We start from the raw sequence: 23269 nt of genomic DNA, 5'->3' as shown, positions 1-23269 counted from the left end.
AATCCAACAATGTATCAAAAAGATAATCCACCATGACCAAGTGGGTTTCAAACAAGAGATGCAGGGATGGTTTAATATACACAAGTCAGTAAATGTGATACACCACATAAACAGAATTTAAACAAAAATCACATGATCATCTCAACAGATGCAGAAAAAGCGTAAGACAAAATCTGGCATCCCTTTACAATTAAACTCTCTGCCAAATAGGCATACAAGGGACATATCTTAATGTAATAAAAGACATCTATGACAAACCCACAGCCAACATAATACTGAAAGAGGAAAAGTTGAAAGCATTCCCTCCGAGAACTGGAACAAGACAAGGATGCCCATTTTTACCACTCCTCTTCAACATAGTACTGCAAGTCCTAGCCAGAGCAGTCAGACAAGAGAAAGAAATAAACGGCATCCAAATCCGTAAACAGGAAGTTAAACTGTCACTGTTTGCTGACGACATGATCATTTACCTTGGAAACACTAAGGACTCCTCCAGAAAGCTCCTAGAACTGATAAAATAATTCAGCAAAGTTTCCAGATACAAGATTAATGTACACAAATCAGTAGCTCTTCTATATACCAACAACGACCAAGCAAAGAATCAAACCCTTTTATAATAGCTGCAAAAAAAAAAAAATAAATAAAATACTTAGGAATATACCTAACCAAGGAATTGAAATACCTCTATGAGGAAAACTGTGAAACACTGCTGAAAGAAATCATAGATGACACGAACAAATGGAAACACATAACATGCTCATGGGTGGGTAGAATCAATATTTTGAAAATGACCATGCTGCCAAAAGCAGTCTACAAATTCAATGCAATCCCCATCCAAATACCACTATCATTCTTCACAGAATTAGAAAAAAACATTCTAAAATTCATACGGAACCAATAAAGAGCCCGCATAGCCAAAGCAATACTAACCAAAAAGAACAAATCTGGAGGCATCACACTACCTGATTTCAAACTACACTCTAAGGCCATAGTCACCAAAACAGCATGGTACTGGTATAAAAATAGGCTCATAGATCAATGGAACATAATAGAGAACCCAGAAATAAATCCAAATGCTTACATCCAACTGATCCTTGACAAAGCAAACAAAAACGTAAAGTGGAGAAAGGACACCATTTTCAACAAATGGTGCTGGGATAATTGACTAGCCACATGTAGGAGAATGAAACTGGATCCTCATCTCTTACATCACACAACAATCAACTGAAGATGGATTAAGGACTTAAACCTAAAACCTGAAACTGTAAAAATTCTAGAAGATAGCGTTGGAAAAACCCTTCTAGACATTGGCTTAGGCAAGGATTTCATGACCAAGAACCCAAAAGCAACTGCAATAAAAACAAAGGTAAATAGCTGGGACCTAATTAATTAATTGCTTTTGCATGGCAAGAGGAACAGTCAGCAGAGTAAACAGGCAACCCACAGAGTGGGAGAAAATCTTCATGATCTATATGTCTGACAAAGGATTAATATCCAGAATCTACAATGAACTCAAACAATTAATATCCAGAATCTACAATGAACTCAAACAAATCAGTAAGAAATAAACAAACAATCCCATCCAAAAGTGGACTAAAGACATGAATAGACTATTCTGAAAATAAGATATGCAAATGGCCAACAAACATAAAAAATGCTCAGAATCACTAATGATCAGGGAATGCAAATCAAAACCACAATGTGATACCATCTTACTCCTGCAAGAATGGCCATAATCAAAAAAAGAAAAAAAAATACCAAACCGGTAGATGTTGGCATGGATGTAGTGAACAGGGAACACTTCTACACTGCTGGCGGAAATGTACAGTCACTATGGAAAACAGTGTGGAGATTCCTTAAAGAGCTAAAAGTAGGTCTACCATTTGATCCAGCAATCCCACTACTGGGTATCTACCCAGAGGAAAAAAGTCATTATTAGAAAAAGATACTTGCACATGCATGTTTATAGCAGCACAATTCACAACTGCAAAACTGTGGAACCAACCCAAATGTCCATCAATCAACGAGTGATAAAGAAACTGTGAGGTATATATATATGATGGAATACTATGTAGCCACAAAAAGGAATGAATTGACAGCATTTGCAGTGACCTGGATGACATTGGAGTCTATTATTCTAAGTGAAGTAATTCAGATATGGAAAACCAAACATCGTATGTTCTCATTGATATGTGGGAGCTAAACTGTGAGGTTGCAAAGGCATAAGAATGATACAATGGACTTCAGGGACTTGGGGGAAAGAGTGGGAGTCGGGTGAGGGATAAAAGACTACAAATACGGTGCAGTGTATACTGCTCAGGTGATGGGTCCACCAAAATCTCACCAATCACCACTAAAGAAGCTGCTCATGTAACCAAATACCTCCTGTACCCCAATAACCTATGGAAAAAAATGACAGAAGCAATCTGTGAATAAGAACCCTGTGAAAATCTCTCTTTGTGATTTGTTCCTCAACCTTCAGGGGACAGTGGGGAGTTCGGACAGTGGGGAGTATGGGAATCAGTTCGCGGTTCCAATCTTGGCTGCATAACCCATTCGTGGAGGGCCATGGCACAAATCATTTACCTGCCGAATGTCAGCCCTCTTGCAAGTCAAACCTGATAATCCCTGGCTCTTCTTAGAGTTGGACGGCTCATTCCCACAGCACTCTGTACGTTCTTCACATTGTTCCTCTTGCTTTCCTTCAGGGCAAAGATCAGGCCTCACTCACCGTTTCCCGTGTGCCAGTCCAGGTCTAGCAAATATGGGCATCGAATAGGCCTTTGTGGGTAAACGGATGCATGACTAAGTGGGTTTCTGCTTGTCAGGTCTCCCTCCCTCTTTGGAAGCATGCGCCCTTAGCACATATTACAGTTCACTCTCAGATTGCATTGCCAAGAAGTCATGCTTATTAGGACCGCTGGTGCACTGGAAGGGCTTACATCCCCCCGCCCTCATAAAAATCCCCGATTCCCAGATAAGGTGAGGAAGTGGCTGCCGCAGGAATTTGATCTGAGATAACCCGTTCCACCACGCTTGGCGGACTGTGGTGTGCATCTGCAATGCGCGGCCACTTGTTGCACGAGGCAGCGGCCGCCACAGGCTCTAAAGGAATGTGTGTCCAATATTGGGTGCTGAAAGGCTGGAAGGAGAAGCAGATCTCAGGACGTGTCAGGGCGGCTGATTCGCTGTGATGGAAAGGGTGTGATCTTCCCTGGGTAGCAAGAGGGGGACAGGGTCGTGGGGAAGAATGTGGAGGGGATTAGAAGGGCTTGCTTCCATTTTCTAACATTTCGTATCTATTTCCCTTTAATCTTTTGACCTGGCCTTTTCTAAACTAAAAGGGGACAACGCCTCTTGTGCTCATTTATGGAGTTTATAAAGAGCCCATCCCCTTGGAGATGAGGAAACATGTAAGACAGCAGTCGCAGCAGCCCAGATTCTTCAGCTTCACAGTGGTGGTGACGGGGGCAGCAAATTTGCACAAGAGCCAACTGGTTGACCCCTATTCTTGGAGGAAGAAGGGATAATTGACACTTTCCAAAAATACCTTGACAGACATCCCATCCGTTTAACTGGATAATTTATTATTGGAAAGATCTCCGGATTTATGACCAAGGATCTGGGTGTCTACTCCAGCTTTGCCACTTACTGGTTCTGTCAGGGAAAAGAAGACTCGCCGTGAGCCTTAGCGTCTCCATCTGTACAGTTAACATCCTACTATCGTGCAGCTCCAATATGAAAGTGGCTTTATAAAAGGCAAAGAGCTACAAATATGCAAAAATAGTTATTATTATGGACTTCTTCTCTTTTAAAACACACACGTTCCTTGGAGGATAAAACCTACTCTCATTCACTCCTTACTGTTAATTGCTTTCTTAAAACTCCTAACTGTAACTAGTGGAAAAATGAGATTTTTTTTTCCGCTGAGCTCACACCACAAGCTGATGGGGGAGGGGTTTTGGAGTGGGGCAGTTGCAAGGAAGGTGTTATAGAGAGATTTGCTATTGGATGCTAGTGTGGTATGGTGGAAATGCTATGGACTCACCCAGAGTTGTGTTCAGATCTTAGTTCTGTTAGATTCTGACTATGTCAGAATCACTAAACATCCTCAGGCCTAAGGTTTTTCATTTTTCCTAAGGGAAAAGTCATTAAACATCCTCAGGCCTAAGGTTTTTCATTAACAATAAAATGATGCAGGGCTTCAGTAAATGATCTGTCAGCACTAATATACTTGGATTTTGTGCTTAGGTTGTGACAGTAAAATACACGTTGGAAAATCCACTACTGTCTAGTTTATGATACACTATTATCTGGAATTATTACCTAAAAATAGTTAAGAATGTTGCCCGTGAAGTGATAATTCAGGCCTGAGCTAGGGACAGATAATTTCTGTCATTTGTAGAATCCCCAGCACAAAGTGCAGTACCTGGGGCACAGTAGGTGTTTATGTGTCATACAGACTATTTACACAGTGCAAACCCTTATTTTAATGGAAGGAAGTCAACTCTTGCACCACCGACAGTGTTTTTAGTTAATTCAGTCCGGTTTTCAGGGATTGCCCCTGCTAATTCTTCTTTTTGTAGATACAAAGGAGTATTTTAATAATAATAAAAAAATTTGAATATCTAACAATAAGAGATTCACTAAGCAAGTCTAGGGATATGCAAATAACTAGAATGTTATGCAACCGTTTAATGAAGATTACATAAATTTACATTGGCATAAAAAGATATTTGGGTTATATTGGTAAATTTAAAATGTAGTTGACTAAACAGCTCCCAAAGCATGGGAAAAAGTCCAGAAGGTTACACATCAAAATGCTTAAAGAAGTTATATATATATATTCATGGAAAGATTAAAGGTTTTCAAAATGAATTTTTTCTTCTTCTTTTCTTCTGTTATTTTTAAAATCTTAATTGAGATATAATTTGCATACCCTACAACACACCATTTAAAATGTATAATTTAATACTTTTAGTATATTCCCAGGGTTGTGCAACCATCATCATAGTCAATTTTAGAACGTTTTCATTACCACAAAAAGAAACTTCATACCACTTAGCAATCAACCCCTGCCCCACCTCCCCCACAGCATCCCGTTGGCAACCTTCAATCTACTTTCGGTCTCTATAGATTTGCAAACGTCCTCCTAATTTATGTTTTACATTCAAATTTACAACAATCAAGTTTCATTTTCAGTAGACTTTGCCAGAGAGCCCATCCAGTGATCGTGCACCAAAACGACTATCACTTCACTGTCTCCTCTGGACCAAAACCAGGGAGCAGAGTCACATCTACAATTAAGGGTGGTTTTTAGACCTGGTAGTAATGTTGCTTAGTGTATGGGTTGAGGTGTGGGGATCCCAAATTTCTTTTCACTTCTCATGGTGCTCTCATCCCTAACTGGAGAGACAGTTTTGTACCTTATAGCTCCTTTTATTTCTAATCGAAGATATCTTTTCATTTTTTGAAGAGAGGCAGAGATATAAGGGAAATCCTCACCCTTAACACCCATTGCCATGTTATGATTTTCACAGCTTTGTTTTTCATCAAGAATCACTGGTTTGAAGTCAGATGGTTTATATATGACAGATCTAGTTCCCAAACTCAACCAGGCCAGCTCATAAATACTTACTATTCATGTTTTTAAAATGATTCTGTCAACTTGCTCTTAGGTATCAGAAATGAAATTTTATAGCCAATGAAAATGGAGTGATTAAAAATAGTTGCCTGTTTCCCGAAGTCCAAATATCTCACACATATGAATTCATTATTCTAATAATCATTTACTAGCTCCTATGTAGACAGCCTCAAGTTTAGTGCTTAATTACACAAAGTATGATCCTGGCTTACATAAACATATAATTTGGAGGCTTGGTTGCAGTCTTTGGACACTATGGTTCTTTTCTCATTTACACTGTAAAGGAGATTTATGATGACAATCAACATAAACCCATCTAGAAAATAAAGCATATGTTAAGTTGATCCATGTGAAGTTATCAATATTCTACCATTTTTGACATCCAAAAATGGCAATTTCAGAAGTTTCAGTCCAATAAAAAAAAAACTTGCACTAAATAATGATAGAGATTACTTATAATTTTTCAGCAGTTGGACCTAAAATATGTTATAATCACTATTTGATTTGGTCTCACAACAACCCCATGAGGCAGGAAATATTCTGATCTCCATTTTTTGGAAAACAGAGTCTCAGAAAGATTCAGTCACCGTTTGAGTTCATATGGTCAATAAGTGGTCTTATTGTGTGTTATATCAAAAGGTTTGTGTGATGCGAAAAGACCGTGCTCTTAAATATTGTATTAAATAAAGCATCAAAAGGAGTTGGAGAGAAAATAAGGGCTACGAAGAAGTCCTTATTCAAGTTTCTAGCACACAGTATATGCTTAATAAATGTTAGCAGCATATATGAGCAAGAAAGCAGAGAAAGGAATGGTTAATGCTAATAAAAGCCCGATGAAATCCTTCCCATATCCTTTCTTGTATTCCAAAGGGTACAGAACAATCTCCCTCATGCAGTAACATCTCCCAGCGGGCCCCATCTCCACCCCTTTTGTCAGTTATCTCTGATCCCTGTCAAGAATTTTCAACCTATTGGACAAGAATCTCATTTCCACATTAAACTCCTGCCTTTCCAATGGTGGCCCAAACAAGTCCTAGATTTCCAATCATAAACCAATTAGGAGATAAGATATAAACTCAAGAAAATTGAATAGCAGTATGGAACATCAGGAGAAGACATGTATATGAAATATGAGTGGGTCCTGCCCTCATACACTCCCGTCAGAATGCTACTGCATCGGTGATTCAGGCAGTCTTTGGGCAGAGGCAATCTGCCTGGTAGGATGCTTCTGAGTTTACTAACAACAGTCACCAACTGGGAAAATACCAACGTGTGAACCACTTGATTCCATCTTGTGACGAATACTCTTCCCCAAAGTTCTGTCATTCTAATCCGCCACGCTGTAAGTTTTGCTTGCAAAATGTGTGCTGGCAGCGGCTTCTGCAGCTATTTCAGAATCCTGACATCTATCGATGCCCTTTGGGCAATGGAATGATACAAGTCGTTCTCATAAGTCATTGGTATCAAAGGGCAATGCTAAGTTTTTACAGAACATTTTGGGAAGAGCATCATGAAGACACCCATAAATGCTATCGGGCACTGCCTGCAGCATGAGCAGACCGTTCGGTGAGAGGCGAGATAGAGAGGAGCGTGACAGGGGGTGAGCATGTGCAGCATGACTAAAATTAGTTTCCAATCTGAGATCTTCATTTCTGCCATCTCTGGAACAGCCATCATCATCCACATTTTTCCCCATACATGGCCCATTCCGAAATAATCCTCATTCAGAGGTCTAAATGTCAACTGCTCTTGAAAAAGGTTCTGAAATGATGATGATGAATGAATGTGTAACATTTCAAGCAGATACTCTGTGGAATCTTATCACCACTGCCAGAAAGCAGCCAGCAAGAGAACCATGGCCATATACTGAAGCACAGCCTGGTTTCTGGCCTTGTAAAGCGATGTCTCGAATGTGTATCTGCAGGTTGATACCTCATCTCATTGACAGCTTTCCGTCCTGACCTGAAGTTCTCCAGGTTTCCCAGTGTTGCATGTAGGTAGCCCCATTCCCCAGGACGGTCAGAGATTGGACTGTTTAACCCAAGGGGAAAAACTGTCTCCTGGAGACACAGAGCACAACGCTCTTCATCTGTTGTACAGACCCAAGGATTTCCCCCAAAGTTCTACTGGAGAAAGGCAAGGATTTCCCCCAAAATTCTACTGCAGACAAGAGAAGTCATTGTATATTTAAGGCCTTACAAAGTCTTACGTTACAATTATAAGAGGATACAGTCTAGAAGTTATACTAAATGACTCAAAAAATGACTGATGTGATAACACTCTGAGATTCATTTGAAGAATTTGAAGGAAGTTTTAAAAGAAAATGTGAAAGTAGAAAAATTCTGATTTTTAATTTTATTTTATATAACATCAAAAATATATGTGTAGTAAAATTATTAAGTAAAATAAATAAACATTTGACTCTTTCATCTACATCCTTAAATGGGATATATATATATATGTGTGTGTGTGTGTATATATATATATATATATATAATTCCACAAAATCTCTCTCTTTTTTTAATCTTTTATTGGGAAAATGAGGGAATCATCTTATTTGGGGGTATATATGGAACTTAAGAAATATTTGTAGAGTAGTATAGGGAAGAGTCAGGTGTCATTTATATGAGAGAGAATTGGATGTTTTGGTGTCTCATTTTGCCTGATTATAGATTTTAATTTTAAAAATACTGTCAGCAAAAATTCTATAGAATATTAAAAACTGCATTAAATGTCTGAAATTATTAAAACCATTAACCAACCTACTAAGTCTAATGTTCTGATGCTACCCAGCATGTTTTCCATTTGAAAATAATCCCTTGCCTATTTCCTCATTTGCTTTAGCTTAGACCTAGTTTAATTGTAAGACCTTAGCCCCAATTCTCATGACAACTGGAAGAGGTATTTGACAAGCGTGTTATCTAGGAAGAATCATTTCAGCATTTGGGGTTTGGTTTCCCAATTTATATAAAAGATGATTTTTGTCTGCCTCACCTATTCTTTTGATTACTGTGAGGGTCAGATGACATGAACGTGAACTCTTCAAAGAGTGGTGTACTAACCAAGATTTCTTTCCATATGTGTGTGTGTGTGTGTGTGTATAATATATACATATATATTAAACATATAAAACATATAACATACATTTTAATAACCTGAAACACTCCAAGCATATATTTAGAAAGGGAGGGAGAGAAGGTGGAAGGAAGGAGGTAAGGGAAGAAAGGAGAAAGAAAGGGAGAAAGGAAAGGAGAATAGGAGGAAGAGAGGACACAGCAAATAAACTATTCATAATCCCATATTATCGAGGTTGTAAATTCCCATACTCTTTCTCCTTTACCGTGTCTTTGTTGACTATGGTCATTTCATTCACATCCACATATCCATGAGAGGACAGGCTGCAGGATATCTCAGATTTCTTCTGCTTTTGCAAGGTGCAGTTTTTTATTAACCTTATTTTATAGTGTTTTCCTTTGGCAAACACAGGTGCAAAAGGAATGGGGATTTAGCTGGAGTTCAGGATTCGAACTTCTCTTCTACAGTGTATTTTTTTTTGAGAAAATATAATAAGCTTTATTTATAATATTTAACAATGATATTTAAGTGATAATGTTTAAAATTTCTATATAAGAGACTCAGCATGTTTCAAATATACAACCTTATTTGATCCTCAGTAATCTCTGTTAGTTTCTAGCTGTTACATTCCACAGCGGCATTGGTATTGTATGCTTCAACCTTATTGTCGTTAAAATATACTTTTGTGAACTTGCCTGAGAATCCAACCACCAGTATAATAACGTAATGAGAAAATGTGTTCTGAGTTCCAAACAGCTGGCTAACAAATGAGTACCCAGAAGTCAAAAGTTGTATGGCATTTTCTAATAGCTACATTAGCCAACATAAATCAATTGACCTATTCCAATGAATAGAATTCTTTCATTAAATGCAAATTAGCTGTGTATTCATTTAATTGTTTAAATGACTTTTTCTAAGCAGTTTTCAAGAGCATCTGAATCACTTACAGATGAGTGCACGATAAAAGACACAGTAGATACTAAATTGCAAAACCAGATGCCATTTAAAAGGAGAATAAACAATTTAAAAGCCTGGAGCTGAATGAATGTGCACATTCATAATAATGATTATTAGAACTAAAGCTTTTTATGCCAATCACTGTTATCCCCACTTCTCATAATAACGATTATTAGAACTAAGGTATTTTATGCCAACCACTGTTATCCCCACTTCATAGATGATAAAAATACAAGTTTTGAGGGGTTAAGAAAAACCACCTAATCAGAGCAAGGTTCAAGTTTTCTGACCACAGAGTAACACTGTGAAGAGTAGAAAACCCTAGGTTAGATTGTGTCTGATTCTGACCGTACATTTTAAATGATATTTTTGGGTTATGAAGGTGAAAAGATAAATATTCAAAGTTTAAAAAAATTTTCCTGAGAATAAAAAGAATAGAAATTTCTCTACAGATTTCATTCACAGCTGAAGTGGGAACACCACTTTGCTGCGTGGATAATAAGTATTGAAGTTGCTGTAAAGGAGACCCCCCAAAGATTGACAGCCTGTTGAGAGCCCTGTGGGTGAAGTTACCTTCCTTGGAACATGGAAACAAGTGGACTGTGTGTGCACAGTAAGAGAGTTTACGGGCTTGGTCGATGATGGCACAGGGTTGACAGAGGGTCCTGGAGAGGAACAGATGGAAGAAGTCTGAGAAGTGCCAGTTAAAAAAGAGGGGAGACAACGTTAAAACATTTGGCCAAGGAACCTGAGACCTTCATTACTCTAGAAAAACTCTTGAGTGGGTGACACTGGAACCTGGCATCTTCTACAGTAACAATTCAGCAATGAAAGAACTCTTTTCTACAGAGAAATTGATCTCTCATTGGCTCTATACCAAGAAAAGAGTAGCAAGTAGCAAAGGAAATAAAGCAGGAACCAATCTTTACATTTTCCCTGCAAGAACCACTGTCTGTCCAAGGCCCCCTCTCTCTGGTCCTCGGTAGCCTCCTTCCCAGCTGTCCTCCCCCTCTTCTCACCATTTAACTCACTGTAAGGACCTTGTCATCTGGGAACTTGACTGCTTCCAGTGCTACAGATCATCTATTTTCTTCCTTCAGATGCTCAGCTTATGGACAAGCAGCTCACAGCACTTGCTATCGTCCCTTTGATCCTTTAGGCACAGTTTATTTTACTACTCAGTTTTACAATATTTCTTCAGTGTTGCTGAAATTCAAAGTAGAATTGACTTCAATAATTATGGAAATGACTCTAGTCCTTGTATAGACTGGTTAAGATTCTTAAAGAGTTGCTTAAAATTTATGCAATGTTTCACTGAATTTTAAGGGGGAAATGATATGTTTTAGTGCTATTTATAAATGTTGGGATTTATACATGTCTTGAACTGTATCACTAAGTAAAAATTTTGGTGCTAATAATAAAGTATAAATATATATGGTATATTGTTACTATTAAAACTCTATACTAATTTCTCTCTAGAACTTTTATTTTCAGCATATTTATCTCCTTCACATATTGACCTAGCTGTTCCATTTTCAATTCAAACATGCTAAGCCAAAAATTTCCTCCAACCACCTCTTAGACCACCACTTTTCAAATTTTTATATTTTAAATGAAAAGTAAATTAAAAGCTATGTTTTTACGCATTTCTAATCCATTTACTCACCCTCTCCTTAGCAACTTGGCCTCTGGAGTCAGACTTCCTGGGTTAAAATCCCAGATCTACTATTTAGTAAGTGTTCTGCAACGTGTATATTATTTTATTTCCTTGAGCCTCGGTTTCCTTAGGTGTGAAATACTGTTTGACTTACTGAATTGTGAGAATTAAAATACAATTTTTAGGCACATAGTAATTTATTTTTGCTGCTATCATTACTATAATTATCATCATTATTACTGTTACCTCTACCCCATTCTTGCTTTTTTTTTTTTTTTTTTTTTTGCTTTGTTTTGTTTTGTTACAAGGTCTCACTGTCTTCTGGGCCGGAGTGCAGTGGCGCGGTCACAGCTCACAGTGGCCTCAACCTCCTGTGCCCAAGCAATCCTCCCACCTCAGCCTCTCAAGTAGCTGGGACCACAGGCATGTGGCACAATGCCTGGCTAATTTGTGTGTGTGTGTGTGTCGACAGAGTCTCACTATGTTGTCCAGGCTGGGCACTTTTTTTTTTCAACCAAATGACTTTGCCTTTTAATTCACAGAGGAAATTGAGAATGTTAAGAATGATGTTTCTCAACTTCTTCCTCTACCACTTCATCTATCTTTTCTTCTCTTCCGCAATTACAGACAAAGGTGCTCCCCTTCTTCCGGCTTATCCTCTTCCCCCAACTGTATTCTCTCTGCCATGTCTTCACTCTATCAAATCAGGCCCTCTTGGGGAAGTAGAGTATGTTTAACTGAAAGACTGGGCTTAGGGATTGAACAGAGCTGGTGTCGATCTTGGATCTTCCTCTTTCTGGCTCTCTGACCAGCACCCTCATTTGTAAAACAGAGATGATGATAGCACCTATGTTGTAGGGTTTAGGGGAGAATTGGATGAGATAATGACCATAAAGAATGGGGCTTAGTGCCTGGCATAGAGTAGGACTTGAATAAATGGTAGCTTTTTATTGTTATTTTGGTTAGTATTGTAGACCCTTCCTTGCTAGCCTAGTGCCACTGTGCTTTACACAGGGTAGGTGCTTAATAAACATTTGTTCTAGTGGTGGTGAAGGATGAATTATTAGCCATGATAAGTTGCCCCTGGCTGGGGCTCAAGATTCCTGGCTCCTCTCAGAGCTGCCTGATATCACCACCACAAGTTCCAGAGAATAGTATTTATGTAGAAAGGGGACACTCCAGAAAAAGTCATTTTATTTCTATGAGGATTTTGCCCCAAACCCAATATGGTCTCCTGATGAGGAACTAGACTTTTTCTTTGGCTATAAGCAGATTCAAAGTGTAGAACCCAAGGACAGCAGCTGTTTACTTATCTCTTTTCTCTAGGACAATACTCCAATCCATTTAATAAGAAAGACAACTTTAAAGTAAGCACAGTAAGAAAAAAAGAAACAGTACAAAGAAGTTCCTCTTAAAGGCTTTGGGGCAGGACCATTGGGATGGGGAAGGGATGAGCCTTCTTAACTGAAGGATGCCCTGACCATCTTTGTTTCATCAGCCACTTGGAGGATCAGGATTCCCATGGGTCAAGTCCTGGCCAGTATTCCCCACTGTCCCAAAAAGAAATAGCCAGAGAAAGAACCTTGATATTTTCAAAGGGAGGATGGTGAGTGGGTGTGGAGTGGGGCAGAAGATGGATGGCAAGAGGCAAGAGATGCAAGTTCCTTAGGGATGAGAATGCACCTGCAGTTTTGGGGAAGATTGTGACATTTAGGAAGGCTAATATCCTGTATTTAAATGTAGATTCCCTTGGTTATAGTTAAGCTTAATTCTCTGTGGAGTACCTTGGAAAACTGAAAGCAGACAAATATGCCATAGTGCCATTTGCAAAGGTGCACTTTTGTTTATTGATTTGTTGAGCATGTGCTATGTCTCAAGCCTTAGTTTGCAGGGATACATGAGTGGAACACAGCCCCTGCCCTTAAGTTGTCCATGGTATTTGAGAAGACGGACATTCTAACCTTATCTCAGGGAAGCTGATAAAACTCAGAAGTATGTCAACCATGCAACAGAGAATGACCATTCTTGTGCCTGGAATAACAGCTTGGGGATGCAGATTTTGGAATTCTTTTTATCACAGGTTTGGTCATTTGGCTTTATTACAAAATTCACTTGGGTGTTTTATCTTAGCTAGGGCGATGATTGCTGTGTGACAAGAATGGTACAATAGAATCAAGGTAACTGCAAAAATCTTCTGGAAAAAAAACTCTACATTTTCTGAGAATTCAGCTATCCAAGTTCCATTTAGCTGTCTGGTTGGCTATTTAAAGAATTCTGTTGTTATCCTTCACTAGAATCCCTTTTAGGTGCTGTTATCCTAACTGCACAAAATCCCCAGGGATAATTAACCAATGAATCCTAAACAAATAGGCCTGACAGATAATTCACTAATTTTGGAGGGCATGTGAAGGGCCACATAAACGGCTTTGGTTCCCTGGACTTCCACACAATGTAAATTGCACCAGAACAAGCTTAATTGATGGCACTTATCTAAAGTTCACTTTGTCATTTTCCAGTCATATATTCACAATGCTTTGTAAGGTTTTCTTAAGCAAAATTGCAGTCTTATGACATCATATGATTAGAATGGGACTTGACTCTTGTAATCTGACTTTTTCCCATTGAATGGAAGAAAGAAAAAGAGATTTTCTTGGGGGATAACTTAGCCTTTTAAGGCAGACGTGACCATCTCTTTCTTTTTAGGAACCAGAAGGCTGTTTCTGTAAATAGATTTACCAACATTACCTAAAGCTGAAGATGGCCCATGGCTTCAAGTTTTTTTCCCTTTCTTCTACTCATGGCATTTAAGGAAGATGTGTCACATGTAGACACTGGTTTCACAAAGAAATGTATGATGCCCAGCAACAGGGCTGTCACGACACACTTAAGCTATCACTCTGATGCAGAAGATCTTCTCCAAGAAACCCTTTTGGCGTGCAACTTTCTGAACTTGTCAAGTGAAAGTCAGCAGAAAAGTGGCTGCCCATTGATAAGACAGGTCCCAGTTATTTCTCCCTCCTTCCTTCCCTCTTCCTGCAGCATGTCAAAGGCCAGCCCGGCTGAACTCTGACAGTCCTTTCATATTTGCAAGTTGATAATTCTAAGGTATAGGGTTTGACTTAGTGGGTCATGAAACTGGGGAGGAAGGGGTTACTTCTGTAACATTCCACACGGCCTACAGTCTCAGACTGGCACAGACATTTGCAGACTGATTTGACTGAGATGAATCTTTTTTATAAAAACACATTTATTTTTCTTTCAGGTGTATTCATCTTCATGTAGTAGTCACTTTCCAAGTTCATTACCATGAGTGTGATTTGCCTTGACCTTCCAGCTCTCTAGACACTGTCCTGGGGGTGATCATTTGAAGAGGGGATGTGTGTTTTTTCTTTGAAATGTATGTACGCTGAGTTCTACTGACAAGGTAATTTTATTTTCTTAATGAAAAAAAAAAAGAACAAAAAAGAAAAGGGACTCATGTGTTGCCTATTCTTCTGGGGAAATAGGACAGAACACTTGAAATTGGATCTGTCCTAGGAAATCTCAAAACGTTAGAGAGTTCGTTCAACTTTCAGGGAAACCACTGTTAATAGCTAGTACAGAGAGGCCCACCAACACACCCAAATTATGTGACAATCGTAATATGGTCAAGGATTATGCCATGCCTATTCACCTTCTCAGAGTCCAACCCAATGGACTGTAAGTCTAACAAACGCTATTTAGAGAACTAGGAATGAGTGATGGCAAGAATATGAATTTGGATCCCCAAGTTTCCCCAGCAGTGCGAATTGAGGCAACTCATTTAATCCTTTGTACTTCAGTTTCATCTGTAAAATGGAGAAACAAATGCCTTCTTACACAGTGAAGCGCAGACAGTGAGTGTGAAAGGCAGACACATGGTGCAATTCACTGTAGGGCCCTGGGGTTAGTCCTCTCTCCTAGTCCACACGAACATGCTAGGAAAAGCCGATATTCCAAGGAACATGGCTTTTGATGGCTGTTCATGGGAGTGAAATCAAACAATATGAAATCTGTTAATTTCTTTGCTGAAATAATTGCACTTATTCACATCTCTTACTTTTTCCTCTAGGCTGCTTTCCAGATCTGAGTGTCTTGTGAGGCGTGAATGGCAGCTTATCTTGCTGAGAGTGTGGAATAAACCCTTAGCAGCCTCTGGTGTTAAAGGGCTTGACTTATCTCGGTGTGGTGGCAGAGTGCCCTGGCTGGGTTTACTTCTTTGTCTTTGCACTCTGTGTTGTTGCTTAGCACAGCTGTCAAACACCTCTAGTGATTCTAAGAGCACACTGACGGACAGTCGATTCCACTCCGGGATATCCTAGGTCAGTGGGCATTTTCATTTTTAGCATTTACTTCTTAAGAAGCACGTGCAAAAAAGATTTTGTTAGCTTTAAGAACTATGAATATATTACTTAAAATACAGATAATATAATCATAATCTTGTCTGTACCATGTAAAAGTTGCCTCACTCTGTGCTTTAAATGTGTTTCTGAAAGGAGGGTAAGTGAAATGATCATGATTTAAAATGTAATTAGAAGCTGGGTGTGGTGGCTCACGCCTATAATCCCACCTTTGGGAGGCTGAGGTGGGCGGATCACTTGAGGTCAGGAGCTCGAGACCAGCCTAGCCAACATGCTGAAACCCTGTCTCTACCAAAAAGTACAAAAATTAGCAGGGCATGGTGGCACATGACTGTAGTCCCAGCTACTTGGGTGGCTGAGATGCGAGGATGATTTGAACCCAGGAAATGGAGGTTGCAGTGAGCTGAGATAGCACCACTGCACTCCAGCCTGGATGACAGACTGAGACCCTGCCTCAAAAAAAAAAAAAAAAAAAGTAATTGGAGAACTCACTATTTCAGGAAACTCTTGGTGAAGTTTTTTGTGAAGCTAGTAATAATATTATTTTTGCTACCTTGGAATTTGATAGATAATATCAGTGTACCTACTTTTTCTAATGTGCACTGTCCTTTTCTCTCTCTCTCTCTCTTTTTTTTTTTTCTGTGTGTGTGTGTGTAAATGGAGATAGGATAATCATTTATTTCCTTGTTAACCTCTATGGTTGGAGATAGTACATGCGGTACCTATTCTCAGGCAAAAGAAACACTTCTCCCAGGATTTCTCCAAGACAAAGTTTCAAAGTTATTCTTTCATATGAAGTCCCAAATCTATCTGGATTTGATTTTTGCATAAAGTACAAAGTAGTCAATTGATATTTCCCATAAATGATCCCCACATTATTCATGAAATCATCTTTTTCCCACTGATATGCAATGTCAGGTATTCTATGTCAATTTTTTGTATTTATGTGAGTCCTTTTCCAGGTTCTTTTTTATTTTATTGATCTATTCCTACATCGAAGCCACACTATCTTGATCATTACTGATTTTTAATAGATTTTAATATTTGGTAAGAAAATTCTCCTATTAATTCTTCTCTAAGAGTACCCTTACTTAATTTTAATCCTTTGTTCCTTCATATAGCTTTTAGAATCATCTTTTCAAGTTCTATAAAAAGTCCTGTTAGGATTGTGATTGACATTGTATTGAATTTATATATTGACTAGGGGATTTTTTACATCTTTATTATATTGTCTTCTTATCCATTGAGTTGGAATATTGTTACATTCATGCAAGTCTCCTTTCCTGTCCTTCAATAAATGTTTTTGCTCTTGGACACCGTGCTTTACATGGGCTGAGTCATTTCATATAGTGTGTGGGAGCCAACACAATACTAAAACAGTGTTTCCCAGCCCAAACTATGCCTTTTCTCAAGGTGATAATCTACATGCTCTGTTGCATCTCTCAGGAATGAGTCGCAGAGAACAGCAGAAGAGAGAGCCTCCAAGGCTCAACCACAGTCCCTAGAGTCAACCAGCACAAGCATTCGCAAGGATGTGGAACAACACAAACTCTTGCTGGGAGACACAGGATTGGGAAAACCATTTTTGAAAACAATTTGGCATTATGTAAAATTGTTGGAGTCTTTTCTGACTACCAACCAGTAATTCTGTTCTGATATTTACTCTTACTAAATAAAGTCTAGACTTGCACTATCCAAAATGGTGGTTACTAGCTACTTGTGGCTATTTAAATATATATATAAATTAATTAAAATTAAAAGAAATTTAAAAATTCAGTTCCTCAGTTGTACTATCCACATTAAAATGCTCAATATCCACATGGAGTTCCAGTGGCTGCTGCATTGGACAACTTAAATAGTGGATATTTCTTTTATAATAGAATGTTCCATTGGATTACGTCTCCTAGAGAATCTCTCTCTCTTTTGTTTTTTTTTTTGTTTGTTTGTTTTTTTTTGAGATGGAATCTCACTCTGTTGCACAGGTTGGAGTACAGTAGCATGATCTTGGCTCACTGCAACCTCCGCCTCCCGGGTTCAAGTGATTTTCCTGTCTCAGCCTCCTGAGTCACTGGGATTACAAGCATGCGCCACCACACCTGGCTAATTTTTGTGTTTTAGTAGAGACGGGGTTTCACTATGTTGGTCAGGTTGGTCTTGGACTCCTGACTTCATGATCCGTCCACCTCGGTCTCCCAAAGTGCTGGTATTAGGCGTGACCCACCGTGCCTGGCCGAGAATCTCTTAACTAGAAAATAACAGTAAGATTATTCACTGTAGTACCGTATATAATGAGAAAAAAAGAAACAATGTCTCTATCAACAGTATAATGTACAAATAAATTTTTATGTATTTATAAAGCTGACCACTATTCAGTGAAAATCAATGAACTCCACTACACGCATCAACACGTGTGCATTGGAAAAATCCTGTGGAGTGCAAAAAAGTAAGTCTTGGAAAAAAACATATAACATGACTCAATTCATATATAAGTTAAATGGGCAAAACCTGTCATATAGCTTGTTAAATTTTTTTTTTTATTATTATCACACCTGATCCTGAGATGGTAGCAGGAGTAATGTAATGCTTCTGAAGTGAGATCCAAGGTAGAGAGGGTTCCAGGAAACTAGAGTCATGTTCAAAGACCTCCTGACTTCATTGGCCTACTTTTCATTCAGGATAATTTTATTGGTTGCATTTATTGAGGGGCTGTGCACTACTCACAGGAAACAGCAGAATTCACCAGGATGCTGTCCAGTGACTCTGACCATGTCTGGATCCCAGATTCCTTTGAGAATCCAATGAAGTTCAATGTTAGATTCTTTACGTTTGTACAGTTATGGAACTAGTTTTAAAAACTGGCCCAGAACTTTGCAAATCAGAGGTTCTGGAGCATTTTGCAGTGTGGTTGAAAATCATGATGTGTAGTTAATATTTTGCTTTCCACATGTATGGGTTCTTTTAAAACATCTAAACATACCTTTTACATATTTGGCTCACGAAACTGTAATCCCCGTCCACTCTGAATGAACCGTAACACATTCCAAATGAGAAGGATACAAAATAATGAGATAAGTGCAAAAGAATAGAAGGAATTGCATCCAGAAAGATCAAAATAGGGGTAGGAATGTAGAGACATTTGGATCTTTTAGGGTCAGATGAGAGTCATCAGAAAAAGCCTCTAGACAAAAACATGGGGATAAAGAGACTCTGCAGCTAAGATGTGAGATGTCCCAGGCCTGGAAGTGGGAGGGAGCTTATGTCCCCTTCCTCCAAGCATGAAGCCAGCCTCCTTCCTTGTCCACCCAGCACAGGTATGAGTTTAAGAACCTTCACCAAGCATGCGTCTCAAGACACTCCGATATCTTGAGATATCTGAGATATGGCTATAGTCATTTTCCTACTGTATCTCTTAATCATCCCTAAATATAAACATGGATCCAAATATTTAACCCTATAGTTTTTCTAACACCAAGTACAGGGAAGCCAGTGAAGTCTCTGTTAATACTTTTATGCCCAAGAATGTAAAGAACTAGAACTCTGCAACATGGGATGCATCTCTCTCCCTGTGACCTTTGAAACCAGTGTGCTCAGGGGTTACAAGTACCACCACTTACACTGCTGTCCTGTGGCAGTTACACGCACATGCCTGCCATTCAGAGTTTTGGAGTGTGCGCTGACATCTGTGTGTGTGTGAAGATAAATGGGTGCTTGTTTGGATGCAGGACATGATACAGGGCATTGCTGGTATGCTGTCAGAAACCTCATGTTAAAACGAGCCACCCGAAGGACGGCTTCTGGCCCTTGGAGTCACTCACTCACTTGTGGGACTGTGTCTCCAGTCTACAATTGTCTTTTTACTATGGGAGCAGAAAGTTTGAATCAAAAGAGAACATTGAATCAAAATCAACAACTGTTAAAAAAAATGGACAATTAACAACTGCTAAACAAAATATGGTTCCTTCTATGGTAATTTTAAAAAATGACTGTAATATTGTACACATTTTAGGAGGAAAAAGAATCAAAAGATGACTAGAAACCTAAGTGAGCCTGGAGAAAAAGCTAAGTGGAGACATTGTAGCTAGTCGATGAGAATGAACATAGGAAAATTTAACTTAGAAACTGAGAAAGGATTCCAGTGAACCAAATATCTCGACACAGCCCTCGGAACACAGCACCAGGACGCGTGAGTAATGGCGTGCGCTGAGCAAGTCAGAAAGATGCCGGGACTACCGCCTCAGTGGGAAAAACATCCCCTGGGCTTGTCCGCAGGGCCTCTCTGGCTGCACCACGGCTGCTACTGTCACTAGTTAGGATGGAAAATGTGATGAAACTGATTTGTCTTTCCTAATCTGGACACACACTCGATTCTACCATCTTTATTTTCAGGACCAAGGCATTTGGCGTTTTTCGTGTGCATGGTAATGTTGTTTGCCAAGTATATTAGTCAGGGTTCTCTAGAGGGACAGAACTAACAGGGGATGGAGATATATATATGAGTTTGTTTATTAAGTATTAATTCACGCCATCACAAGGTCCCACAATAGGCCATCTGCAAGCTGAGGGGCAAGGAGAGCCAGTCCAAGTCCCCAGACTGAAGAACTTGGAGTCCCATGTTCAAGGGCAGGAAGCATCCAGCATGGGAGAAAGGTATAGGCTGCGACTCTAGGTCAGTCTAGTCTTTTCACGTTTTTCTGCCTGCTTTATATTCTAGCCATGCTGGCAGCTGATTAGATGGTGCCTACCTAGATTAAGGGTGGGTTTGCCTTTCCCAGCCCACTGACTCAAATGTTAATCTCGTTTGGCAACACCTTCACAGACACACCCAGGATCAATACTTTGCATCCTGCAATCCAATCACGTTGACACTCAGTATTAACCATCACACCAAACTTTTGCTGGAGCCTCTTGATGACAATTTTGATTGAGTCAGAAGGATGAATTTGGCAGAGATGCTGGTCATATTAACGATTCATTGCACAGGTGGAGGACCTGAGGTCCATATCCAACTACAAATTTCTGCCTGCCTCCTGCCTCCAGGATGATCTGGGGATGTGCTGGCCTCTCAGCATTATTGCCCATGCCCTAGTCTGGTGGAATTGTGTTTAAAAGTGTGACGGTTTTATTCTTCATAAGAATCAGACTGCCTTGGTTCAAATCGTGACTCCATCACTTTGCAGGTTTGTGGCCTCTGGCAAGCTATGGAACTTCACTGACCCATATATGTGATAGAGATAATGATAGGGTTATTACAGGAGCACACCTGATGATAGATGTAAAGCACTCAGTACAATGCCTGTTTGTAGGAAGCATCTAATACATTTTAGTTGCCGCTATAACTAAGCACTTGCCTCTTTTTCACATGCCATTTTAGCCAGATCAAATAGGTAGGAAAAAAGGCTATCAATCATGAAGTTTATACTTTCCTGTTTCTAAAAAGGTACACTTCTAAAAACTTATATAATCCATTTATAGCTATTAACTTAAACTTGGAAAGTTTGGATACTTGGTCTGTCTTCAGAAGTGTTTATCTGAGGATGTAAGCCCTACCACTCAAATTACTATGTATCACCACTGATGTGCATTATGTTGATTCTTATACCTATTATATGCATGTGTGAAACTAAGCCCCATAAAAACAGAATTGAGGCATTCCTGCTGAAAGGAAGTGAATTGAAGGGAAGAGAAGCAGAGCCTTTGCAAAGAGAAAATTGTCCTATCTCTCAACCAGTGTCAGAATGTGGAAATGTTTACAAAATGCTCATTAAAAGAAATAGGGATTGCAAGATAGAAACAAATTCTGGTGCACAAGTTTACACTAGAGAGATAAGAAAGGCTAGGCCCCTATAGGGGATTTTGTTATCCAATTACTGCAACCTGACTTTTAGGGGGAGAGGAAGAGTGGTAGGGGGAGGGAGAGAGAGAGGAAGAGTTTCCAAACTTGTCTCCAGTGACAGGAGACATTTACGCTCCACAAGATAAAACTGCCACTTAGAGCCCAGGAGAGCTAAACCTTCCTGGCTTGGCCTAGGGGCTCGAGCGGAGTCATGGGCTCTCTGGTCCTCACACTGTGTGCTCTTTTCTGCCTGGCAGCTCACTTGGTTTCTGGGAGCCCCATCATGAGCCTAGAGCAGTCTCCTCTGGAAGAAGATATGCCCCTTTTTGATGATGTTTTCTCAGAGCAAGATGGTGTCGACTTTAACACACTGCTCCAGAGCATGAAGGATGAGTTTCTCAAGACACTAAACCTCTCTGACATCCCCACGCAGGATTCAGCCAAGGTGGACCCACCAGAGTACATGTTGGAACTCTACAACAAATTTGCAACGGATCGGACCTCCATGCCCTCTGCCAACATCATTAGGAGTTTCAAGAATGAAGGTAAGTTTTTGCTGATGAAATTTGGCTTGGATTTTTTTCAAGACATGATAAGTAAATTTACAATGCATGGGAATGATATAGGTAAGGCTAAATACATCTATACAAGGTTGTTAAATACATACGGATACACAAAAACAAGGCACATTTTGGTCTATACCATTTATATAGTCATTTCAGAACCTCAATAAATACTTACAAACATCTTTTAATCCAAAGTCACAAAATATCTATCAATTTGACATCATCTTTGGGTCCTGTTAAAAATGTTAATTTGAACAGCAAGTAACACAAAGAATTAATGTTGGTCTACTGCTGTATCTTTGTCATTTTCCAAATAGGCCTTGATTGCCATTTGGGCTTTGAATTAACTAAAAAATTTCTCAACGTCTACTTAGAATACCAAGGGTAAAATCAGTCAAAAAACATCAAGTTGTGATTTGTGTTTTGTTCAAACTTTTGATAAGTTTTTATTTTGTGACCTTATTTAAGAACTATTCAAACAGGATGGAAATATATTTTAAAGATTCTTCCTAAGGCTGTGTTGTTTGATGTGTCATGTACATCCTTAAAGCACTGTTTACAGTTTCCAGGAAGTGTGGATGGCCCATTAATCATCCAGCTCATCATTTCCGTCTTTATAAAGAGCAACGTACAAGCTTTGAATTACTGGTGGGAAAAGTGTGTTTTCTTCTCCTCAGTCTTTAAATTTGGTAACTAAATCTAATGAGCTAGCAAGTTATTTATTTTCTATTTTTTTATTTTTTGCTTAATATGGTCCTGGTAGGAAAAAAAAAACCCTGATATCTAAATATCCATGGTAGAAGCTGACAGTTCAAATGAACTAATTTAATATTTGCCAATTATGTTTTTATAGTCACTAAACAGGTATAAAAGAAGCTTCCCATCAATGTTGGCCAGATGTTCTCGAAAGAAGAAAGGTAATAGTGAAGAAAAAGCTCAGGGCTTGGAATTTTAAGGACTGGTTGGCTTGTAATGTAGTGGTTGTAAATAATTAGCTGATGACTCAGAGCCTCAATTTCCTCATCTGTAAAGTGGGGGTAATAATACCTAGTAACATAGTTGAGTGACTCAAAAGAGGTTACAGATAAGAAAGCACTCCATTTACTATGAAGTGCTGATCCAACTTCAGTGATTACTAATGAGTTACTTAATATTCTA

At 39.1% G+C, this 23269-nt stretch overlaps 1 protein-coding gene across 1 annotated transcript in view; it reads left to right on the top strand.

The window, feature by feature from the left end:
* Nucleotides 1-12589: 12589 nt before the first annotated feature.
* Nucleotides 12590-23269, top strand: part of BMP10 (bone morphogenetic protein 10) — a 52902-nt gene continuing 42222 nt past the window's right edge. The window contains exon 1 of the mRNA XM_007970391.3: nt 12590-22090. Coding sequence (XP_007968582.2) covers nt 21757-22090 — 334 coding nt within the window. The 5' untranslated portion in view covers nt 12590-21756. The remainder of the gene's footprint in view (nt 22091-23269) is intronic.

The sequence above is a fragment of the Chlorocebus sabaeus genome, chromosome 14 (genome assembly GCF_047675955.1).
Source record: "Chlorocebus sabaeus isolate Y175 chromosome 14, mChlSab1.0.hap1, whole genome shotgun sequence".
Taxonomy (NCBI): Eukaryota; Metazoa; Chordata; class Mammalia; order Primates; family Cercopithecidae; genus Chlorocebus; species Chlorocebus sabaeus.
Note: the sequence above shows the minus strand (reverse complement) of the source record. Positions and strands in the feature narration are given on the sequence as shown.